The 19,847-nt window shown below is 26.8% G+C and overlaps 2 protein-coding genes and 1 long non-coding RNA gene across 9 annotated transcripts; 2 read left to right on the top strand and 1 right to left on the bottom strand.

Annotated features, from left to right (window-relative positions):
- The first annotated feature begins 1,356 nt into the window (after nt 1–1,356).
- Nucleotides 1,357–6,233, top strand: LOC114120739 (farnesol dehydrogenase-like). Of its 6 annotated transcripts, none has more exons than XM_027982752.2 (8): nt 1,357–1,510; nt 1,930–2,122; nt 2,188–2,358; nt 3,378–3,546; nt 5,267–5,396; nt 5,613–5,742; nt 5,916–6,050; nt 6,136–6,233. In XM_027982752.2, exons 3-8 carry the CDS (start codon nt 2,227–2,229, stop codon nt 6,178–6,180), a joined length of 741 nt encoding a protein of 246 aa, XP_027838553.2. In that variant the 5' UTR covers nt 1,357–1,510; nt 1,930–2,122; nt 2,188–2,226; the 3' UTR covers nt 6,181–6,233. The 6 variants fall into 6 exon arrangements, with proteins under 6 accessions (XP_027838553.2, XP_027838554.2, XP_027838552.2 ...); XM_027982753.2 differs by having other exon boundaries at nt 1,930–2,048; nt 2,179–2,358; XM_027982751.2 differs by having other exon boundaries at nt 1,358–1,510; nt 2,179–2,358.
- Nucleotides 2,365–3,005, top strand: LOC114120741 (uncharacterized). The gene is made up of 2 exons (XR_003592150.2): nt 2,365–2,513; nt 2,758–3,005. It is a non-coding gene; the product is annotated as an uncharacterized LOC114120741 (long non-coding RNA).
- A 2,968-nt stretch (nt 6,234–9,201) lies between the features above and the next one.
- On the bottom strand, nt 9,202–18,166 carry LOC114120756 (kelch-like protein 1). 2 transcript variants are annotated; one of them, XM_050203837.1, is made up of 12 exons: nt 18,015–18,166; nt 17,860–17,953; nt 17,056–17,148; nt 16,717–16,951; nt 15,866–16,041; nt 14,285–14,378; nt 14,032–14,229; nt 13,567–13,887; nt 13,268–13,423; nt 10,588–10,816; nt 10,290–10,522; nt 9,202–9,857 (listed from the first exon to the last, which is right to left on the bottom strand). In XM_050203837.1, the coding sequence occupies exons 2-11, from the start codon at nt 17,895–17,897 to the stop codon at nt 10,299–10,301; spliced, it is 1,764 nt and encodes a 587-aa protein (XP_050059794.1). In that variant the 5' UTR covers nt 17,898–17,953; nt 18,015–18,166; the 3' UTR covers nt 9,202–9,857; nt 10,290–10,298. The 2 variants fall into 2 exon arrangements, with proteins under 2 accessions (XP_050059794.1, XP_027838571.2); XM_027982770.2 differs by having other exon boundaries at nt 18,028–18,161.
- Between the last annotated feature and the right edge of the window lie 1,681 nt (nt 18,167–19,847).

Raw genomic sequence — 19,847 nt, forward strand, 5'->3', positions numbered from 1 at the left:
CATTTATTTTAAGTAGTTAAATATATAATGTTTTAATTTTTTTACTATATCCATAGTATATATCAAGTAGACCTGTGTTTGTTATGCTTGCTGCGATTACATGTATATGGTTGGGGGGGGGGGGGGTAAAATAGAACGTTATTTTTATTTATCATGCTTACTAAGTATGATAATGATTTTGATCATTATGCCTAATATAATTTAAAACGAAATAAAGAAAAATATATAACAAGGGAAATGTGTTTGATATTCCTAATAAAAGACATAACTATATTCATTTATGTGCTGTGTAGTATAAGTTTGGAGACAAAGGTACTGACTGATTATTGATAACTGTAGGATTATTGATTTCTGATATAGGTAAATGAAAATACGAAAATATAATGAATAATTTATTATAATAATAGTTTGCTATGTTATGTATAATATAACGTAATATATGATAATATAGATGAATTAATATGAAAGTGTACGTGACACTTTCATTTTTCACATCTATAAAAGATAATGAGACCTCATCAATAATTACTTATTTATGTTGTATATTATATTATTAATCGACTACTAACTCTCGATGAACTAAAATTAACTAATACACTGTTTCAAAACGAATGTATTCTACACATGATTTTAAATATCAGTACATTTTTAACTAAATCGTAATGAGTATATTGAATTCGACTACTTATAATTTTTTTTTTTTTTGGGGGGGGGGGGGGTGGCCGGGCAGGTATTGGAATGGAGGGGAGGGGGCAAGGACGGGCACGGCATGGAGGGGCATGGCAGTGATAGGCATGGAGGGGAAGGGCAAGGCTGGGCACGGCAGGGCATGGCACGCGCACGATAGGGAGGGCGGGGTAATGGGATCCGTGGGATTTGCGGGGGTCACAGAACATACCAAAACATACTACTAACTATAATGCTATATACAAATCTTTGTTTTTGTGTTAAGATACTAAATACCTATTATAACACTTAAGTAAAAAATTTAAAAAAATTTAAAAAAAACTAAATAATTTATGATTATTGATTAGTATTTATACGTGTTTGATTAATTCATCATATATGTATAAATTGTATATTCAAATTTTATTTGAATAAAAGTAAGTATTATAAATTATTAGGATAACACTAAGTATTATGTTCATAGACATTATTACTCCTCGAACGACTACTTTAAAAAAAATCATAATTAATAATAACTAATAATACCATAAACAGTACTGCAGTAGGCATGTGTATTGCGTACCCACAGTATATTATAACGTTAGTAAGTAGTAACACCAATTGAGTCGAAAAGTAACTGGTTGGTTGGTATGCGGAATGTCTCCTACCACAACTAGAGCTGATTCATTATCATAAGTTGTAACTGCATGTTAGTAGTCGTACGGCATGTGCATATTGCATACCTACCTACCTACATAGTATACGGAACACAAGCGTACGATGACCTACAATTATAATCCTTAAAGGACGCCACACGCGTATATGTTGTCTCCGTTTTACAAAGGTAGGTATACAACCTGGTAAAAACCATTTCACACGAGCAAGAACCACTAGGGCTGTATTCCAAGTTAAGCAACCAAATTTTCACACTATGGAAAAAAGAGGTTTTGGACTGCGAAACATTGTTTTTATCTTTGCGATAGAAGATCTATAAAAAAATTATTCAAGTTTGAAAAATACAAACATAATGGATTTTAAAACGATAAGAACATTTTTCATATTAGTAATATCAAAAAATTAAAAACAATGTTTCATATCTTATGTTTTTTTTCTTTTTTCTATAAAAATTCAATTGTTTAACTCAAACTACAGTTCTAGAGGTTCTTATCTGAGTGAAACAGTTTTTACAATATTGTACGTTTGTAAGAAAGAGATAACACATACGGGTGTGGTGTCCTCTTAATTTAACAATTTATATTGCAGTATAATCGCGTACCTACCGCCTACCTTATAGGTAAATAAAATCATTGAATCGCCGAGATTAGTGTTACCATTAATACAACTAATGTACACATTGTTTGGACAGTCTATACAGTTCGGTGGTAAAAATATTAATGTTATTTAATTATTATACTTATAATATACAATATCGACGTGTCGAATTTTGTAAGATCAGGTAAGGTATATAAAATAATTTTATATTACCTTGATATAATACAATTATTGGTTTAGGTGTTTCAGAATTACAAACCCGTTTGAACTATAAACGTTTTCGCTGACATGGAAAGGTGGAATAATAGAGTGGCCATCGTGACCGGCGCAAGTAGTGGCATAGGAAAAGCCATTGCTATAGCTCTGTTGAAAAGTGGCATGGTCGTCGTCGGTATTGCCAGACGAGAAGATCTATTGAAGGTGGTTAAGTCTTACAGCTAAAAAAATGCATCGATACATTATACTCGTATAATATGTTGTCTCATACCTAAAGGGGAAACGTATCAATAGCAAATATTTCAGTTCAGCAGTTCCAATTTTGTGTTGTTAGGTTGAACAAAATCATTAATTTAAAAGTAAGAATGTTATTAAGTTTGATCTATTAATGGTTTCGTTTATATTTTTATTTTATAACGAGTATATAAAACTTATAATTAAAAATGCTCATAACTCGCATAAAAATTAAAATCTAGAACAAAACCAACGAGAGTACAGATAATGTCATTACTTTAAAATGTATAATTTTCTTAGTCAATTCACTCAGTTATTTAAACTAACAACACAAAATTGAAATTTCTGAATTTACATTTTGATTGATAGGTATGTTATATGCGTCTGTAAAGACAGAAACAACACATGAAGTGATAAAAACGTGATTACTAATACCAAAGCTAATACTCAATGAGCTCTATCGAGTACCGATTAGTGATTACAGAATAATAAATATTAAATTTATAGTTATTGTATATTATCAAATATCGATTATTGAATAATATCATTCGATACTTCAAACTCTCAAATCATTTGAATGGTAAATTCATGGACTAAATAATAAAAACTATTAAATATACATGCAGTTTAATAATTTTTATGCGAATAAATAATCGATAATTTTCATATAAATAATAACTAATACAGATAATAATAATCAAAAATCATATATCTATAATAATTAGTAACGACTATAAAGACCAAATGAAAAATTTCTATTGATTAGGTAATAGGTACCTACTTTTAAATTTTAATAGATCAAAACATTCAAAACTATTTAAACTAAGTACTTATTTCTTATTTCTAAATGTCCTACTATACCAAAAACAGTCGGCGGGAAATTGTCCGGTTACCATAATATTGTTAGGTAAATAAATAAATTGATACCTATATAATATTAAGTGTTGTGTACCCTAGCATTGTATTTTATTACTCGACGTTTTCCGTAGAAATTAAGCGAAGAAGTCGAAAGTTTTCATGGTAAGTTCTATTACAAATCATTTGATATCAGAAACGAGAAACACATAACTGAATGCGTTCAGTGGACCGTAACTACCTGTGGAAGTATCGACGTGCTGGTTAACAATGCTGGAGTATATGACGAAACTGAATTAGTCGGTAATATTTAAAAGCATATTAAATTACCATTTAATATTAATGTCTTAATAGATAATAGACGCAGCTATTCTTAACCTGTGGTCAGCGGCCCTCGGGGGTCCACGGCAACATTATAATACGTCGTGACAAGATGTGTATGTTTTGTTATATCTACTTATGTAATTGTAATATAAAATATTTATTATAATTTTGGCTATGTTAACATAAGATGTAAAGAAAAGGTAATCGAAAAAAATTGGTAAGGGGTCCGTGATCTACAAAAGGTTAAGAACCACTGCAATAGAGCTTTTATTTAATTAATTTTGTATATATATATATATAGCACAATAGCTATAACATAATATACAATATACTTAATACATGAATGGGCATGCTATTACTAGGTATAAAACATTTATTAGCACAATTTAATAATAAGATAGATAGTCTATTAATCGCGTCTTATAGACTATAGCGTGTGGGGCATATTGCCATTAGTAACGTCGTAAGGTGATATAGCCATATAGGTACTTATAATTAAATAGGTAATAATTAATAAGTAATAAAAAATTAACATACCTAACCACTGAAACTATTGTTGATATTATGATATAGGTAGGTACTTATAACTTATGTGTAAGCCCAATTATACGTTGTTGGTACTTAGGTACTACTTAGTATTGTATTTTTAATCTTTAGTTATAAACACAAAAAATTTTATGATTTTTTAACTTCAAAATTATTTGCAAATTTTCGCGTTTTCGACAGATTTCGTAAAAATTTGAACTATAAACGCTTATAAAAAAAAATTGTGACTAACGATTTTTAATTTTTTTTAGCTACAATAAGAACAACTTATAAGGAACCTTGTATTAAATTTTCAAGTTTTTTTGGTCATCCAAAATTTTTTTACCGACACTTCAAAAAAAATTCGCATAAAAATCGAATATTTCAGTGGTCTATAAATAACCCAAAAAAATTCAAAAATGTTTGAAAATTTAACTGTATATAGATAACACTAACATAAACATTTGGTAAAATTTTCAAGTAGGTATTTACAGTGATTAGTTTTTGAATTACAACCATATAAAAAAATCGATTCGGTCGAAAACTGGTTTTGCGTAAAAAATTCCCGTTTTTCCGTCATTTTTTTTTTGTTTTTCTAGATTTTTTTGAAAACTGTTGGAAAATGTTTACTTTTTACCTCTATAATGCATCAAGGGTATTCACTTTTCCATCGAAAACCACCCCCGAAGTTTGAAATTGAAGCATTATTTCGACTAGTTATGCTGTACACAGATACAAAAAAAAAACATATATCATTGTAAAATCAATACATTCTTCACTCCGTTCAGAATCTAATATTTATATAAATTTAATGTATAAATATAGGTAGTACAATAAAACTTCTCTATAACGGAATCGCTTGGGAGTTGGGACCAATAATTTTTTCAGTTATAGGGAGGTAGAATTATATTATATTATTTGAACAGGAATTATTGACATTTTCCGTTATAAAGAAGATTCTGTCTAATAGAATGTCAGTTATAGAAAGGTTTTACTATATATAGTATTATAATTACTGATTATACAATATCTAGGTACCTACTAATCTTGATCAATAAGTACTCAATAATCTTTAAAATTTAAGGCCATTATAAGAGCTAAGGCTAACTGCTAATAATCACCTTAAGGCTTAAATAAATTAAATACCAGATGAATATCGAACAAACAATTTCAGATGAATCAATGGAACATGGGAAAATGATTATGGAGACAAATTATTTAGCTGGATGTATTTTCACGAAAGAAGTGATAAATGAGATGAAGTTGAAGGGTATTGACGATGGACACATTATCAATATAAATAGGTTGGTAAATGGTTTTGGCTTTTATAATTAATATTAATGTTTAATACACAACTACAAAAGTACCTATAAGAATATAATAATTAATTAAGTTATATGAGAGCGCTAAATACCCACTAGCTCATTCCTATCACACCAAATGAGCTAAACATAAGATAACAGATTAAAAAATAAGTATTTCATTTTTACAAAAATCAAAACAAATATTTTGTGATTTAGCGTTGCAGGTCATTATAGAGCTGAACCAATAAAAGCACTTATTCATAATGCCAGCAAACACTGTGTTACATTAACGACCGACAGTATTAGAAGAATGTTGATTAAGGAAGGAAGTAAAATAAAAATAACGGTATGCAAACTTAGTTAAAATCATTTATTAATTTTTTTTTATGGTTATTAGAATAATCCGATAATGTGCAAAATAGTAATTACACTTATATAGTAATACACGTGGAATTTTAAATTTACCATTTAATAGTGAATAAAATATGGTGATGTTTACTAATTACTGGTTTATTTTAGAGTTTAAGTCCTGGGGTGACTATTAAAGAGTCATCAGAACAAGAATTGAAATCACACCCTGAAATAACATACCTAGAGACTGAGGATATTGCTAATGCCACACTTTACATTTTAGGAACACCACAAAATGTTCAAGTAAATATAAACATTTTGATCTACAACATTTTAATTTACTATTAAAGTAAACAATTAATTGAAATTGATTTTTGTTTTTATTTAGGTATGTGAATTGACAATCAGGTCTGTTGGAGAAATCATGTATTAATATTTATAAACAAACATTGTTGGCTTATAATAAAAAAAAACTTAATTATCATATTATCGTCTTTATATTTTTTACAATTTAATTTAATTTTTATTATTTTAAAGGGTGGTATATTGATATTAGCCGCATACAACAAATATTTATTACTTATTAGTATCAAATTGATACTAATTAGAAAATAAATACAATAATAATGAATGATGAAAAATATTATGTAGTGTGTTAATAATATATTTATATGTATGGGAGACGGGAGTGTTTCACTATTTATTTTATACCATAGGAATTTCATACTATTGTTTTTACGGAGTTAAATATATTAAGGTAATTTTAATTTTTTTAATAGAATTAATTATGTGATTAAACATCTGTGTAAATATGACTACATAAGATCAATCATGCCGCATTTTAAAAGTATTTATTTTAATTTTGAACACTAAATATTTAAAATTTCACAACATTTGAAAAATTGGCTAATCAATCTCGCGTAAGAAAAATAAAAAATTTAAAGTTTTCAAAATTATGATCACATTATTAGGTCCTTTGATATAATTGACAAACAATTGGTACATTTTAATTAAAATATCTACACAATTTTAATGATAATTTGGTACTTTGATGTGCTCATTATACAAAGAGATACTGGCTTTTTTTAATACCTAGTGATTATGACAACATCCAACTTACTAATTTATTTTGGAATTTATGTTCTTGACTGACTAGTATAAAGTTAATTGAACAACAAATGAAATTCTACCCTCAAATAATATATTATTATCTAAAAACTAAAGATATTGCTAATGTCTTACTTTTTATTTAAGGAACTCCAAAACATATTAAAATAAATATATCAATATATTGTAGTCAACAAAATCTTAAAATGTTTTGTTTGTAAATTGAGATTGTTTATTTTCACATTTAAGTATTTTAATTGACAACCAGATCTGTTGGAAAAATCAAAAATTAATATTTGAATACAAACAATTACTGGAAAACAAACAAAAAAAAAGTCGGCAAGTGGGTACCGCTCTCCTGTACATTAGGGAGTGAAGTGGACCTCGGACTAAGGTAGGTTAAATTTGAATGCAATGATAGGTATCATTGTATACGAAAAACGATTCTTAACGGAGATGATTTGTCAGTCTAGAATATTTAACGTTAGATATAAATACAAACAGTTTTATGGATTTTGAACTACAAAATAATTTGCAAAAATTCATGATTTTGACGAATTTTTGTCAAAATTTGAACTTCAAATGCTGATAAAAAAAAATTGTGCCTATGTATTTTTATATTTTTTTATCACTATAAGAATAACATATGAGGAACTTTGTATACAATTTTCAAGTATTTTGATTGGGTCAAAAAAATTTTATCGACACCTCAAAAAAAATTTTCAGAAAAATTAAAAATTTTAGTTGTCTATAAATAGCTCAAAAAAACTCAAAATATTTTGAAAATCAAATCATGTAAAGAAAATGCCAATCTAAATAACTAGTAAAATTTTCAAGTATCTACGACTTATACTTTTTGAATAATAACAAATATTTAAAATCGTTTGAGGATAAATCGTTATCGTTACGCGATTTCTTAAAAATTTAAAATTCAAATGCACTTAAAATTTTTCCTATAATGATGCTTCGAGTTTTCTCTATAGCTACTTGTAGAAAAACCTATGGAAAACTTAGTGTTGTATTTTTAATCTTTAGTTATAAACACAAAAAATTTTATGATTTTTTAACTTCAAAATTATTTGCAAATTTTCGCGTTTTCGACAGATTTCGTAAAAATTTGAACTATAAACGCTAATAAAAAAAAATTGTGACTAACGATTTTTAATTTTTTTTAGCTACAACAAGAACAACTCATAAGGAAGGTTAACATTGAGGAACTTTGTATAAAATTTTCAAGTATTTTGATTCGGCCAAACAAATTTTACCGACACTTCAAAACAAAATTTGCAAAAGAATCGAAAATGTCAGTGGTCTATAAATAACTCAGAAGTCAAAAATTTTTGAAAATTAAACTTTATATAGATAACACTAACATGAACATTTGGTAAAAATTTCAAGTATTTACAGTGATTAGTTTTTGAATAACAACCATATAAAAAAATCGATTCGGTCGAAAACAGGATTTACGTAAAAATTCCAGTTTTTCCGTCATTTTTTTTTTTGTTTTTCTCGATTTTTTTAAAAACTGTTGGAAAATGTTTACTTTTTACCTCTATAGTGCACCAAGGATATTCACTTTTCCATTGGAAACCACCCCCGAAGTTTGAAATTGAAGCATTATTTCGACTAGTTATGCTGTACACAGACACAAAAAAAAAAACATACATCATTGTAAAATCAATACATTCATCACTCCGTTCAGAATCTAAAATCATGATTATCATATTGTTTTCATTTAAACAACTTAATTTTATTATTTTTAAGGATGGTAAATTGACATCAGTCTCACGCGAGCAGTTAGCTAGCTTAATTTTAAATCCACTTTTTAAATTTAGGCTTTTATGGTTATTGTACACAAATTTACTCATTTCTATTTTCATACAAATTATTGAATAATATAATTGATTTTTCATTGATGCTAAAAAATTGAAAACCTGATTCATTTTAACACAACTATTCATTAATTCAAGTAAACAAATTCAATATTTAAGCTACATGTATAAAACTAACACACCATATTACCAAACTATAAAATATACAGGTATTCAAAAAGTATACAGATCTTTATTATCAATATGTCCTACTCAACTCAGGGGTGGTAAAAATATTTTGCATTTAGTATAAACCTGTTACTTTTATTCCAGTATAGATACATTAGAAGTAATTGTATGAGCTATAATACTATTATGCTGGTTTCTCTTAGATGGTGTATTTCACCTTCAAATAATGAGTAAGCAACTTATTTATTATGTGTTCTAATAACATTTACTAACACATTTTTTTGAGTATAGTTATTAATGTGCCGGTTGTTCTTTTAACTTGTATTACAATTAAGTACTAACAATCATCGAGAATATGGAATAACCTTTATTAATATTAATTAACAATTATTTTGTTCTAGTAACAGTGAGAGTTACAATACTCCATTCATGTTAAGAGAGAACCTCAGTGATAGTCAAATTTTGTTGGCAACGATCAGAAAACGCTTGTTTATTATTTACATATTTATAAATTTATATTTATATAATTTAAATGAGTATTACTTTTCTTTACAATTTATAATAATTATTACAATACATACTACAAAATTAATTAATAAATTACAACATAAAAGAAATATAAAGACAAAAATTAAAAATCATGGATAAAGAAAATCAGGGTTCGTATTGGCATTCAGCATGAGACGCCTCAACAGTTCATTAGATAAATAGTTAACAGAGCAATTTGGAACATAGAATGGAGTGTGAGATCTGGTTAGTTAATGAGGAACTTTGAAATTTAATTGTGATTATTTCCACTGAGTCTTCCATCTGTATTTGTACCATGAGTAGTAAAAAACCATGTCCCACACAAACCTCTGAGATTCCTTCTTAACTTAAAGGAAGTATAAGTATTTTCACATTTTCATTAATGCCAGAAGAAATGACTCAGTCATGAATTTCTTCTTTAATACCACCACTGACTCGAGTATTGATGGATTTAAACATTAAATGTATAATTTATCTATAAAACAAATATAATAATAATAATAATAGCAACAGCAATTAAAAAATAATACTTGAGTCACAGTATATGCTTACACAAGTATACAACCAATAAAAAAAAAATACAAAGGTACTATCTATTATAATATAACAATTAAAACTAATTCAAAATTAAAAATAATAGAAATACATTATATCATGAACACAACAAAAATATATACAAAACAAATAAATTTAAATTATCATAAATGTAATATTTAAAATGTATAGAATAATACTTATGAGATAATTTTGTACCACTCTTTTTTCTGTATATAATCTATATATATATTATACATACACACTTCTTATTGAATAATACTTAATAGTTTTGAATAAATATAAATGATTATATGATTTTGTCATTTAAATAAAATTAGTTTTAAATAATTTTAAATTAATTTTAACTCACGGCCATATTTTAATGAATAATAGTATTAGTTGATTCTTCAAACACTTGTTCATACAATTCAGAATTTTTTTCAATAACAATTGCATCAATGTAAAATCGTCTTTCTTCCATAAGAGCACTTGAAGTTACCCATTTGTTTTCATGAGGATGGTATATTTCAAATATATTCGAAAGGGGCGTCATTAACATTTTTCCTCCAAATAAATAAATATTACCATTCATTGCTACTGCGCCTATAAATACAAAATAATAATAATATCAAATATTTTTAATTAGGTACCAAGTTTTCAAATTTTACCAGAAAATGATTTAGGAAAATTTAGTTCAGCTAAGGATACCCATTCTTCAGTCAAAGTACAGTATGCCCATACAGTTTTGCAACAACTTTGCAAATATTCACCACCGATAATATAAATATTTCCATTTAATGTGCAAACTGCAGAACCCATATAATATTCAGGTATTGGATCAATATATTTCCACTTCTTATTACGAGGATCATAATATCCAGCTTCAGTCTTTCCAATCTAAATTAAGAAGTGAAACATCTTAAATCCTTTTTTGAACCATTAAATTTACCATAAATCATGACAAAAATACTAAAAACATTAAGATGGTGTAATATAAAAACTATAATTTTCGTTATAGGGACACACTTTAAAATTTAAATTTAAAGTAGTTAAAACTACTTTCTAATTTCTATATTTCATAAATTATGATTCTCTGATAAAAAATAGGGTATTATAACTTATCATTTAATAAAAATTCAAATTTAACGCGTTCGTTAAAGTAAAAATAAATAAATAAATAGAGGAATATTTTTTCTATTATTCTATAATTATACATAAATATTATTTAATGACGGGTAACATCCAAATTTACTATACAGCAAAGGTTATCTACTTGATGAATTTAATTTTTATATTAATTATAACAGCAAAATAAAAACACTGATAAAAAATATTATAACAACTATAAAGAATAATATAATAAATGGTTCAACAGGAGCTTTTTTAAATATTTAAATTTTTAAAACCGTTATAGGTACATAGTTAATTACATTTTTCTAAGTTATTTATAACTATAAAGAAATAAAAAAAAATTTCTGCGGGCGGCCTTGACTCTTAGCTACCTATACAAACATTTTTATGAATTATACCTACAAAATAATTTGCAAATATTCATAATTTTGACGAATTTTCATCAAAATTTGAACTTCAAATGCTAATAAAAAAAAATTGTGCCTGAGTATTCTTATAATTTTTTAATCACTATAAGAATAACATATGAGGAACTTTTTATAAAATTTTCAAGTATGTTGATAGGGCCAAAAAAATTTTATCGACACTTCAAAAAAAAATTTTCAGAAAAATTGAAAATTTCAGTTGTCTATAAATAGCTCAAAAAAACTCAAAATATTTTGAAAATTAAATCATGTAAGGAAAATGCCAATCTAAATAACTGATAAAATTATTAAGTATTTACGACTTATACTATTTGAATAACAACAAATGTCAAAAATCGTTTGAGGCTAAACCGTTATTTAACGCGGCTTTGTAAAAATTTAAATTTCAAACACTCATAAAATTTTTTTGTCTGAATCCGGTAGTTTTTTTACAGATATTTGAAGAAAAAAAGAATTATATAATTATAGTTATAAAAGAAAAAATTTTTACGATTTTCCAACCACAAAATTACTTGCAAATTTTCGCAATTTTGACATATTTCGTATAAATTCGAACTTTAAGTACTTATAAAAAAAAAACGTGACTAACGATTTTTAATTTTTTTTTTAGCTACAATAAGAACAACTCATAAGGAACCTTGTATCAAATTTTCAAGTTTTTTTGGTCATCCAAAATTTTTTTACCGACACTTCAAAAAAAAATTTGCAAAAGAATCGAAAATGTCAGTGGTCTATAAATAACTCAAAAAAAGTCAAACATTTTTAAAAATTTAACTTTATATAGATAACACTAACATGAACATTTAGTAAAAATTTCAAGTATTTATAGTGATTAGTTTTTGAATAACAACCATATAAAAAATCGATTCGGTCGAAAACTGGATTTGCGTAAAAATTCCCGTTTTTCCGTCATTTTTTTTTTGTTTTTCTAGATTTTTTTGAAAACTGTTGGAAAATGTTTACTTTTTACCTCTATGCATCAAGGGTATTCACTTTTCCATCGGAAACTACCCCCGAAGTTTGAAATTGAAGCATTATTTCGACTAGTTATGCTGTACACAGATACAAAAAAAAAAAAAAAACATACATCATTGTAACTTAAAATAAATCAATACATTCATCATCACTCCGTTCAGAATCTAATATTTAAAAAAAACTTTTGACAATACAGATAATGTTGTTCTTTATAATTTTTAAAACATCCTAATTTCAACTATTTAATCATTAGTAAGTAAAATTCGTAGAAGTTTAAACTAAATGACTGATATGATCCTGCCATATGTATATCGCCTGCATTCTCTCCTCATCTGCACATTTTGTCACTCTGATACTGATAGAAAAATATTGAGATAAAATGATAAGACTATGATTATTCATTGTTACGAAGCGAGCACTATGGCCGCGTGAGTCGCGAGTTCAAATCACATACAGTGCATAGTTTTATCATTTAATTCTCAATATCTCTCCTATGTCCAATCACATATTATGTAACTGTGCTGGACACATGTATAAGACAGAGAAAAAAATTACACTCACTAAAATTTTGGTTACGACTGTTATAAAAGTCCTAAAGGTTTTGTTTTTTTTATACAAAACAGTTTTTATTAATAATATAATTTATGAGTGTGTGACATTCTTTTAACAGTATAATTAACAACCATAATATTATATTTTAACATTAACTCATTATAATCATAATATGAATAATTTACTATATTTGATATGAAATAATTAGTAATATTTGATTTAAGAATCACTATATATTTAATAGATAAAAAAAAAAACAACTTACTATGTAAATTAATCCTTTAACGCAGGCAACATAAATACCACTTTTAAATGTCTCAATATAGTTTATTTCACAATAAACGTCGTACCATGCATTTTTTTTTAAATCATAATATTCTATAACACTGACGTTTTCTTCTTCTCCAGTATAACCGCCAATCTAATAACAAATTACACATTCATAATATTTCATTGTTTTAGTTTTTATTTTAATTAAATTTTTTTATAAACCAACACATTTATAATATTATAATAGATGTTATTAAATAGAAATTATTAAGTGTATATAAATAATATTTTTACCACATAAACATATGATTCAAGTTGTATTACATATGGCTTAAGACGTTCATAATGCATGTCATTTAATAATACCCATTTTTTAGTCTTTAAATCAAACATAGTTGCTGTTCTCATCCCATTACCATATACAGAACCTCCAGCAGTAAATAAGCGATTTTCATCAAGTAAAACCATTGTACAAAAAGGTCTAGGTGGTAATAATCGATACTGAAAGCTCATACACGGACAATTTTCACATATGCAACGCTGCCATTGATCTAAGGCAGCATCATACCACTGTGGAGTTGATGTATATGGCTGATGACTTATCACTAAAATTCCCTATAATAATAAGAGTAAATGAATGTACAGCAAAATCTAAAATAAATGCTTTTAATTTGAAGGTAACTTGTGTAATTTTTAAAAATTATTACTATAGTTACCATATAAACAAATAAAATATTAATTAATAAATTAAGCACTAACTTTTCTAAATGGTCTTCGATGCTCCGTTCGGAAAGAACTAAATTTATTAATTTTAGCACCTTGAAACTCATGAATCTTGTTGATTCCTTGGTAAGTATTTAAAACTAATGGTAATCGAACATACCATAATAATTCTGATGAGTACTTTGATCTGGTTATAGGATCATATTTTATCCAATTCATAACAACATCATAAATCTTTAAAATAAAACAGATTAATAACTACTAAATAACCCAATTAAAAAAATTATACCATGTCTTCTTTAGCAAATAAATCATCATTCTTGAGTAATAGCATTATTTCATCAAAATTAGTCTCCATAAATTCTTCAGTTTTAGCCACAAGTCTAACAATAATTAATGACATGAATTAATTTATGCACACAAACTATACTCTATTCAGAATAACTTTGCCCACTCCATCGACGAAAACTCGTCTTTTCCGCGCATGTCTGTTGCCATGGAAACACTGACGACAGCTAACAACTAATCACAGTGCTCCTGACACTCGCCAGGGAGGTCGGTCAACTGCCGGCGCCTCAGTTGCTTACGCGAAAGTGGGCAAGATTATTCAGAATAGAGTATAATAATTATGTTTTTTTTTTTTTTCTAATAAACAGCTATTATTTTTTAGTAAACTGTAATCAAACAATATTCTGTAAGACAAAATTAATAAATTAAGTATAATTATTAATTATCCAGCAATTCATTTTAGTCTTTTTATTATTGGTTACAAATATTTACAGGCTTATTTTAAAAATTAATAAATAGTTACCAGACCCAGAGATTTTAATTTAAAATTAACTCACTATAGTCAGTGCCAGATTGAGACTTTTTGGCCAACCAATATTTTAAATTTCTATCGTCCCTTTCATAGATGAAAATTTGATTAAATTTTATGGTAGGCTAAAATTATATTATATATGATAAGCTACAAAGACTACAAACCAAATCATCAATAACTTGAGGGTATTTGAAAATGTCTACCCCTTAAAACTTTTAGTCTATAGCATAATTACAGTCAATTGGAATTTATTTATTTTTATAAACAAGCACACAACTATTATATTTACTTGGTACATACTTTTACGCAACCATGTATTATCGATTAACGATGCTTGAGAATTGAATAACCAATACATTATACAGCAGTATTATATAGCAGACGCATTTATTGTTATTAACCGTGTATTTGGATCTATATCTTACTATATGACTATCTAAAAGGACTAGACTACTTTTCAGTGGCGTAGTTATGATTTTGTTCTGGGGGGGGATATACAATTTATTGGTTAAACATAAAGTGGGGGGGCTCCAATAAGTCAATGATTTAAACATTAAAAAAAAGGCTCTGGGGGGGATCTATCCCCATATCCCCCCCCATAACTACGCCACTGCTACTTTTGTCCAAAAATAATAACAGCCCAACGAGATTTTCCCAGTAACTCACCAGTTCAATCCGGGCCTGACTATAGTTAAAACTGGGGCTTAGGATTTTTAATAATCCAAAAAATTGCTATGTAAGATAAAAAATATTTTAAGTTGTAAAAAACTTTGAAGAATATATTTTTTAAAAACATGCATATTTAATGCATTGGGTTTATAGAATGTACTTCTTTTATTAATTTAGGGGCAATAAAGTATTAAATAATTAAATATCTTTAGAACTTTTTTGTATACTAATAGGTTAGGTTAATTTACAATCATCGTACAAAGATTTAACTTCTTATTTTTATTTAGTATACATATTTTAAATGTATCTTTATTTAAAATGTACAAACTTTTTTTTTAAATTAAAATTTAGTTTAAAAATAGGTTAAAATTTAAAAATTACCTGAAATTTTTTACTATATAAGACATGCATAAAGAATAAAGATCATTTAATCCTAATGTATTAGCAAAATCTTTCATTTTTATGCAATTTTCCGTGTCAATTATCTTTTTTATGTAGTTTACACAGACATTTTGGATTTCATCCAGTAAAAATATATTAGAACTTATCAATAGATCCTGAAATAAAAATAAAATTAGCATGTTTAACTATACTCCGATCCATAAGATAAGTAAACCATTTCACAGATTCAGACTCATGTCAGTGATTATCCTAAAGCATACATGTATGTATAGATGTACTGAGTTACCAACCATTGTCAATTGTGACTAGATAGGTAATCGTAATGTGACATTGAGCAGGGCAGAATGGGAATGCGCAAACTCAGACACGGTTTACTTCTCTTGTGGTCCAAAATATATTATATAATTTATTAATACAGTAAAATGTTATGGAGAAAATAAATAATAATAATACAGAAGAACTCCAATTATCCGGACTAATTAATGTCAAGGGTAATAAGCAAACATCCGGATGATTGACATATGACATATCAAAAGTTATAATATAATTGTTTGAATATATTGTATGTATGTATTTATTATTATTATGTATGCAGTATAAATTAAAATTCGTAACCATAAACAAATAATTTTATTAAAATATTTAACTGAAATAAAATAAGCTATAATTAATTATAATATGTAACATGTTTTAAAACAAACAAAAAAACCGACTTGGCACATTTTCTTTTTTTTTCTCATCCAGTTAATTGGACATCTGATTGATTAACGTTCGGATAATCTGAGTTCTACTGTACTAAATTGGATTGAACATATACAATATAACTATACCTGAACATTATTTTCTGTAATATATATTTCTGATGTGTAAAAAAAATTAACAAGTGTACTCAAAATTTCAAAGCTAACATCAGTTATATTTATTTCTATTTTATCTTCAAACCGCTCTTTAAAATAACTATCAAACATTCTATCAAAATAGTCACTCTTTGAAGCTAAAACGGCTTTGTGGGCATTTAATTTTTGGTTATTCACGACCAAAGATACATCCATTGTAGATTCATCTCTGAAATTAATTATATTAACAGATGTATTTTAATATTAAATTTTACATTAATATATAAAATTAATTAAATAATCAAATAATAATACAGTTAACTGTATACATACAGTTGCATCAAACGTAAATAAGGTTCATCGTTTATTCCTTTGTAATTTAAACCTTTAGATGTTAAAGCAATTTCATTATCTTCATCTGAATATCTAAAAATCATTATAAACAAACTGGTTAGATAAAAACTTGTACTTTTTCATATTCATAACTTATAATTAGATTTATATTTAGAATAAAATGTGTAGAAATCGATTATACTTAGGTAACAAAATAAACCAGTTCAAAAGTGAAATTGAAAAAAAAATAGTTGTTTTTTTTAACAAGAAGTTGGCACTACCTATTTGTTTTATCTTTCTAACTCATGTATAACAAAGTGATTAGTGTTCAACATTCGGCAGAACTTTTCTTATTCTTTATGTTTTTACAAAAGATTTTATGATACATGAGTATTTTTAAGTTATAATATTCTGCATGTCTACTAGTATAACTAAGACAGTATACAAAGAGAAATATTGTTCTTAACTAGATTCTAGTTATAAGTCAATTTACTCTTTAGGGAAAGAATTAGTAATCAATTCCCTATTATAGACAATTCAAAACAAGGTGGTAAATTCACTTTAATACAATTAATCCGGCCTAAACATAAATTTGCTATATAAATGGTTTTGAGAAAGAAAACAAATAGGTAATGCTAACATTCCTGTAAGTGGAATACTAAAATTAATTACATATTATTTTTAGCTACATGGGTAAGGTACGTTATTTATGTATACTAACACCAATTCAATTGTATAGTACTCAAATATAAAACCACAACTAGTAGGTATGATTAAAACAAAATGTAATGTTAACAAAAATACCGATTTGATTTCGATGAATCTTGGTTTGATGTTTCCATTGCAGTATTTATACTACTACTGTTAATAGCCAAAGATTTTCGTCCAAAATGTTCATCTACAGTTGAAAATCACATCAATCTTGTATCTATAGTAACGAACTTTAATAGCACCTATACCGTCAAATATTACTTAAATTTCGAAGTGTAGTAGATTCTTGAAAATCGACTCTGTCGCATAAAAGTTGCAATAATTCAACTTCACAAATCACAATTCACAGGAATTGGCTAGATGGACCTCGACCGAATATTATGCGCATGGCGCGCCTAATTAGTGATAACAACAGTATAGTGTTGCGGCAGTGTGGCCATATTATAAAAACCAAATTCCGCCACTAATGAGAATAAAAAGCGCTACGATAGCGCTACCGTTATTATTACTGTTATCGATGATTATTAGTAATAATAATAATTTTTTTTTACTTTAAAGTTATAAGTTATAACAAATAAAGAAATTATTAGTAAAAGTCACGTCATTATTAAAATATAAAGTTTAAATACAAATATACAAATAAATTAAAAAAAAAACAAAATATTACCGCAACAGTAAGTTGCGGGGCGGCTAATATACAGTTCGGCACCGAGATAACAGGCCGAATTATTTTCATGGAATAAACGCATAATAAATCAGTGCCGAACTCAAATGCAGGTGTATTATGTATGTATTTATTTAAATACAAAAACTCCCAATGCATTTCCCAAATTTATGAATTTTCAACTTAAAAAATTATTGTATAATTCAAATTTTTGTATTTTAGAAAGATATTTAGCTTACGGGCAGTTTTCCGGGAAAACCATGAAAGATAGGTCGAAAATCATAATAGATTAAATTGATCCCTGTATGGAACAACTGCGTAGGTTGTATAATTTAGATTTGTCAAAAACGTATTATTTTGGTTTTTAAAAACATCGTATACGTCAAATGGCTTTTAAAAAATAAAAGTTATATGGAAAATCTCGTTTACAAACTGCGTATTTTTAGTAGACTTTTGATAGATTTGAGGGCCTGCTAGCATAGTGCAGCGTGGGCCATTAGAAAAATTGTAAATGTAACAAAAATAAATAAGTAAATATAAGATACCTTTTACATCGGTTCAATAGAATTTCCTAAGTGGCTAAGTTTTATGTTAATTTGGTTTTCTTGCACATCTGCAGCTGTATCAATGTTTATGTCGCGATTCATTAATGATTATGACTTATGATTTAAATATTAAATGATAATATAATCAGGGGAGGATTCAGAAATTTTTCAAGGGGGGGGTAACCCAACGCTGAATATAACTAGTATCTCTCACAAGTCCCAATGTAATAGATGTGTATATGTTGTGTAATGTGTATAATGTGTAAATACTTAAGAAGGCTATTTTCTCTATTACCCCCCCCCCCTTGGATCCACCATTAATACAGTGAAAAATTAGAACATTCACTGCCTATATTTAAAATAATATGTAGGTAGGTATATCTACCTATATCCTATTATTTACATTTACAAATTCAAAATTCTAATAAACGAATTATTAAAGGATAAAATTGGCATGAGTTTGTACGGCGAAATACCCTGTAATGTGTAAACAGAATATATTATTTTGCGGTAGATATCTTAAAAAAATATATTACTGCGCATAATTTAACACTTAAATTAAAAACACGCTATACTTACATAACGAGTATTAAACGCATTTTTTTAATCTTCAAAATTTTTTATTAATTTATAAGAAAACTTTAATGGTTAACTTTTATTTTATATGATGCTTATCATATAGGTACATCAAAACGACTAAACCGGAAGCATAAAAATAATTGCGAGTCTGCTACATAAAAAAGTAAGTAGTTACTTACCTAAAACACATTCGTATATTATAATTATATACTTATAATTGCATATGAAAAACGATTCTGAACGGAGATGATTTCTCAGTCTAGGATATAATATAATATGAAATATATTATGTT

Source organism: Aphis gossypii, chromosome 1 (assembly GCF_020184175.1).
Source record: "Aphis gossypii isolate Hap1 chromosome 1, ASM2018417v2, whole genome shotgun sequence".
In the NCBI taxonomy this organism is placed as follows: domain Eukaryota; kingdom Metazoa; phylum Arthropoda; class Insecta; order Hemiptera; family Aphididae; genus Aphis; species Aphis gossypii.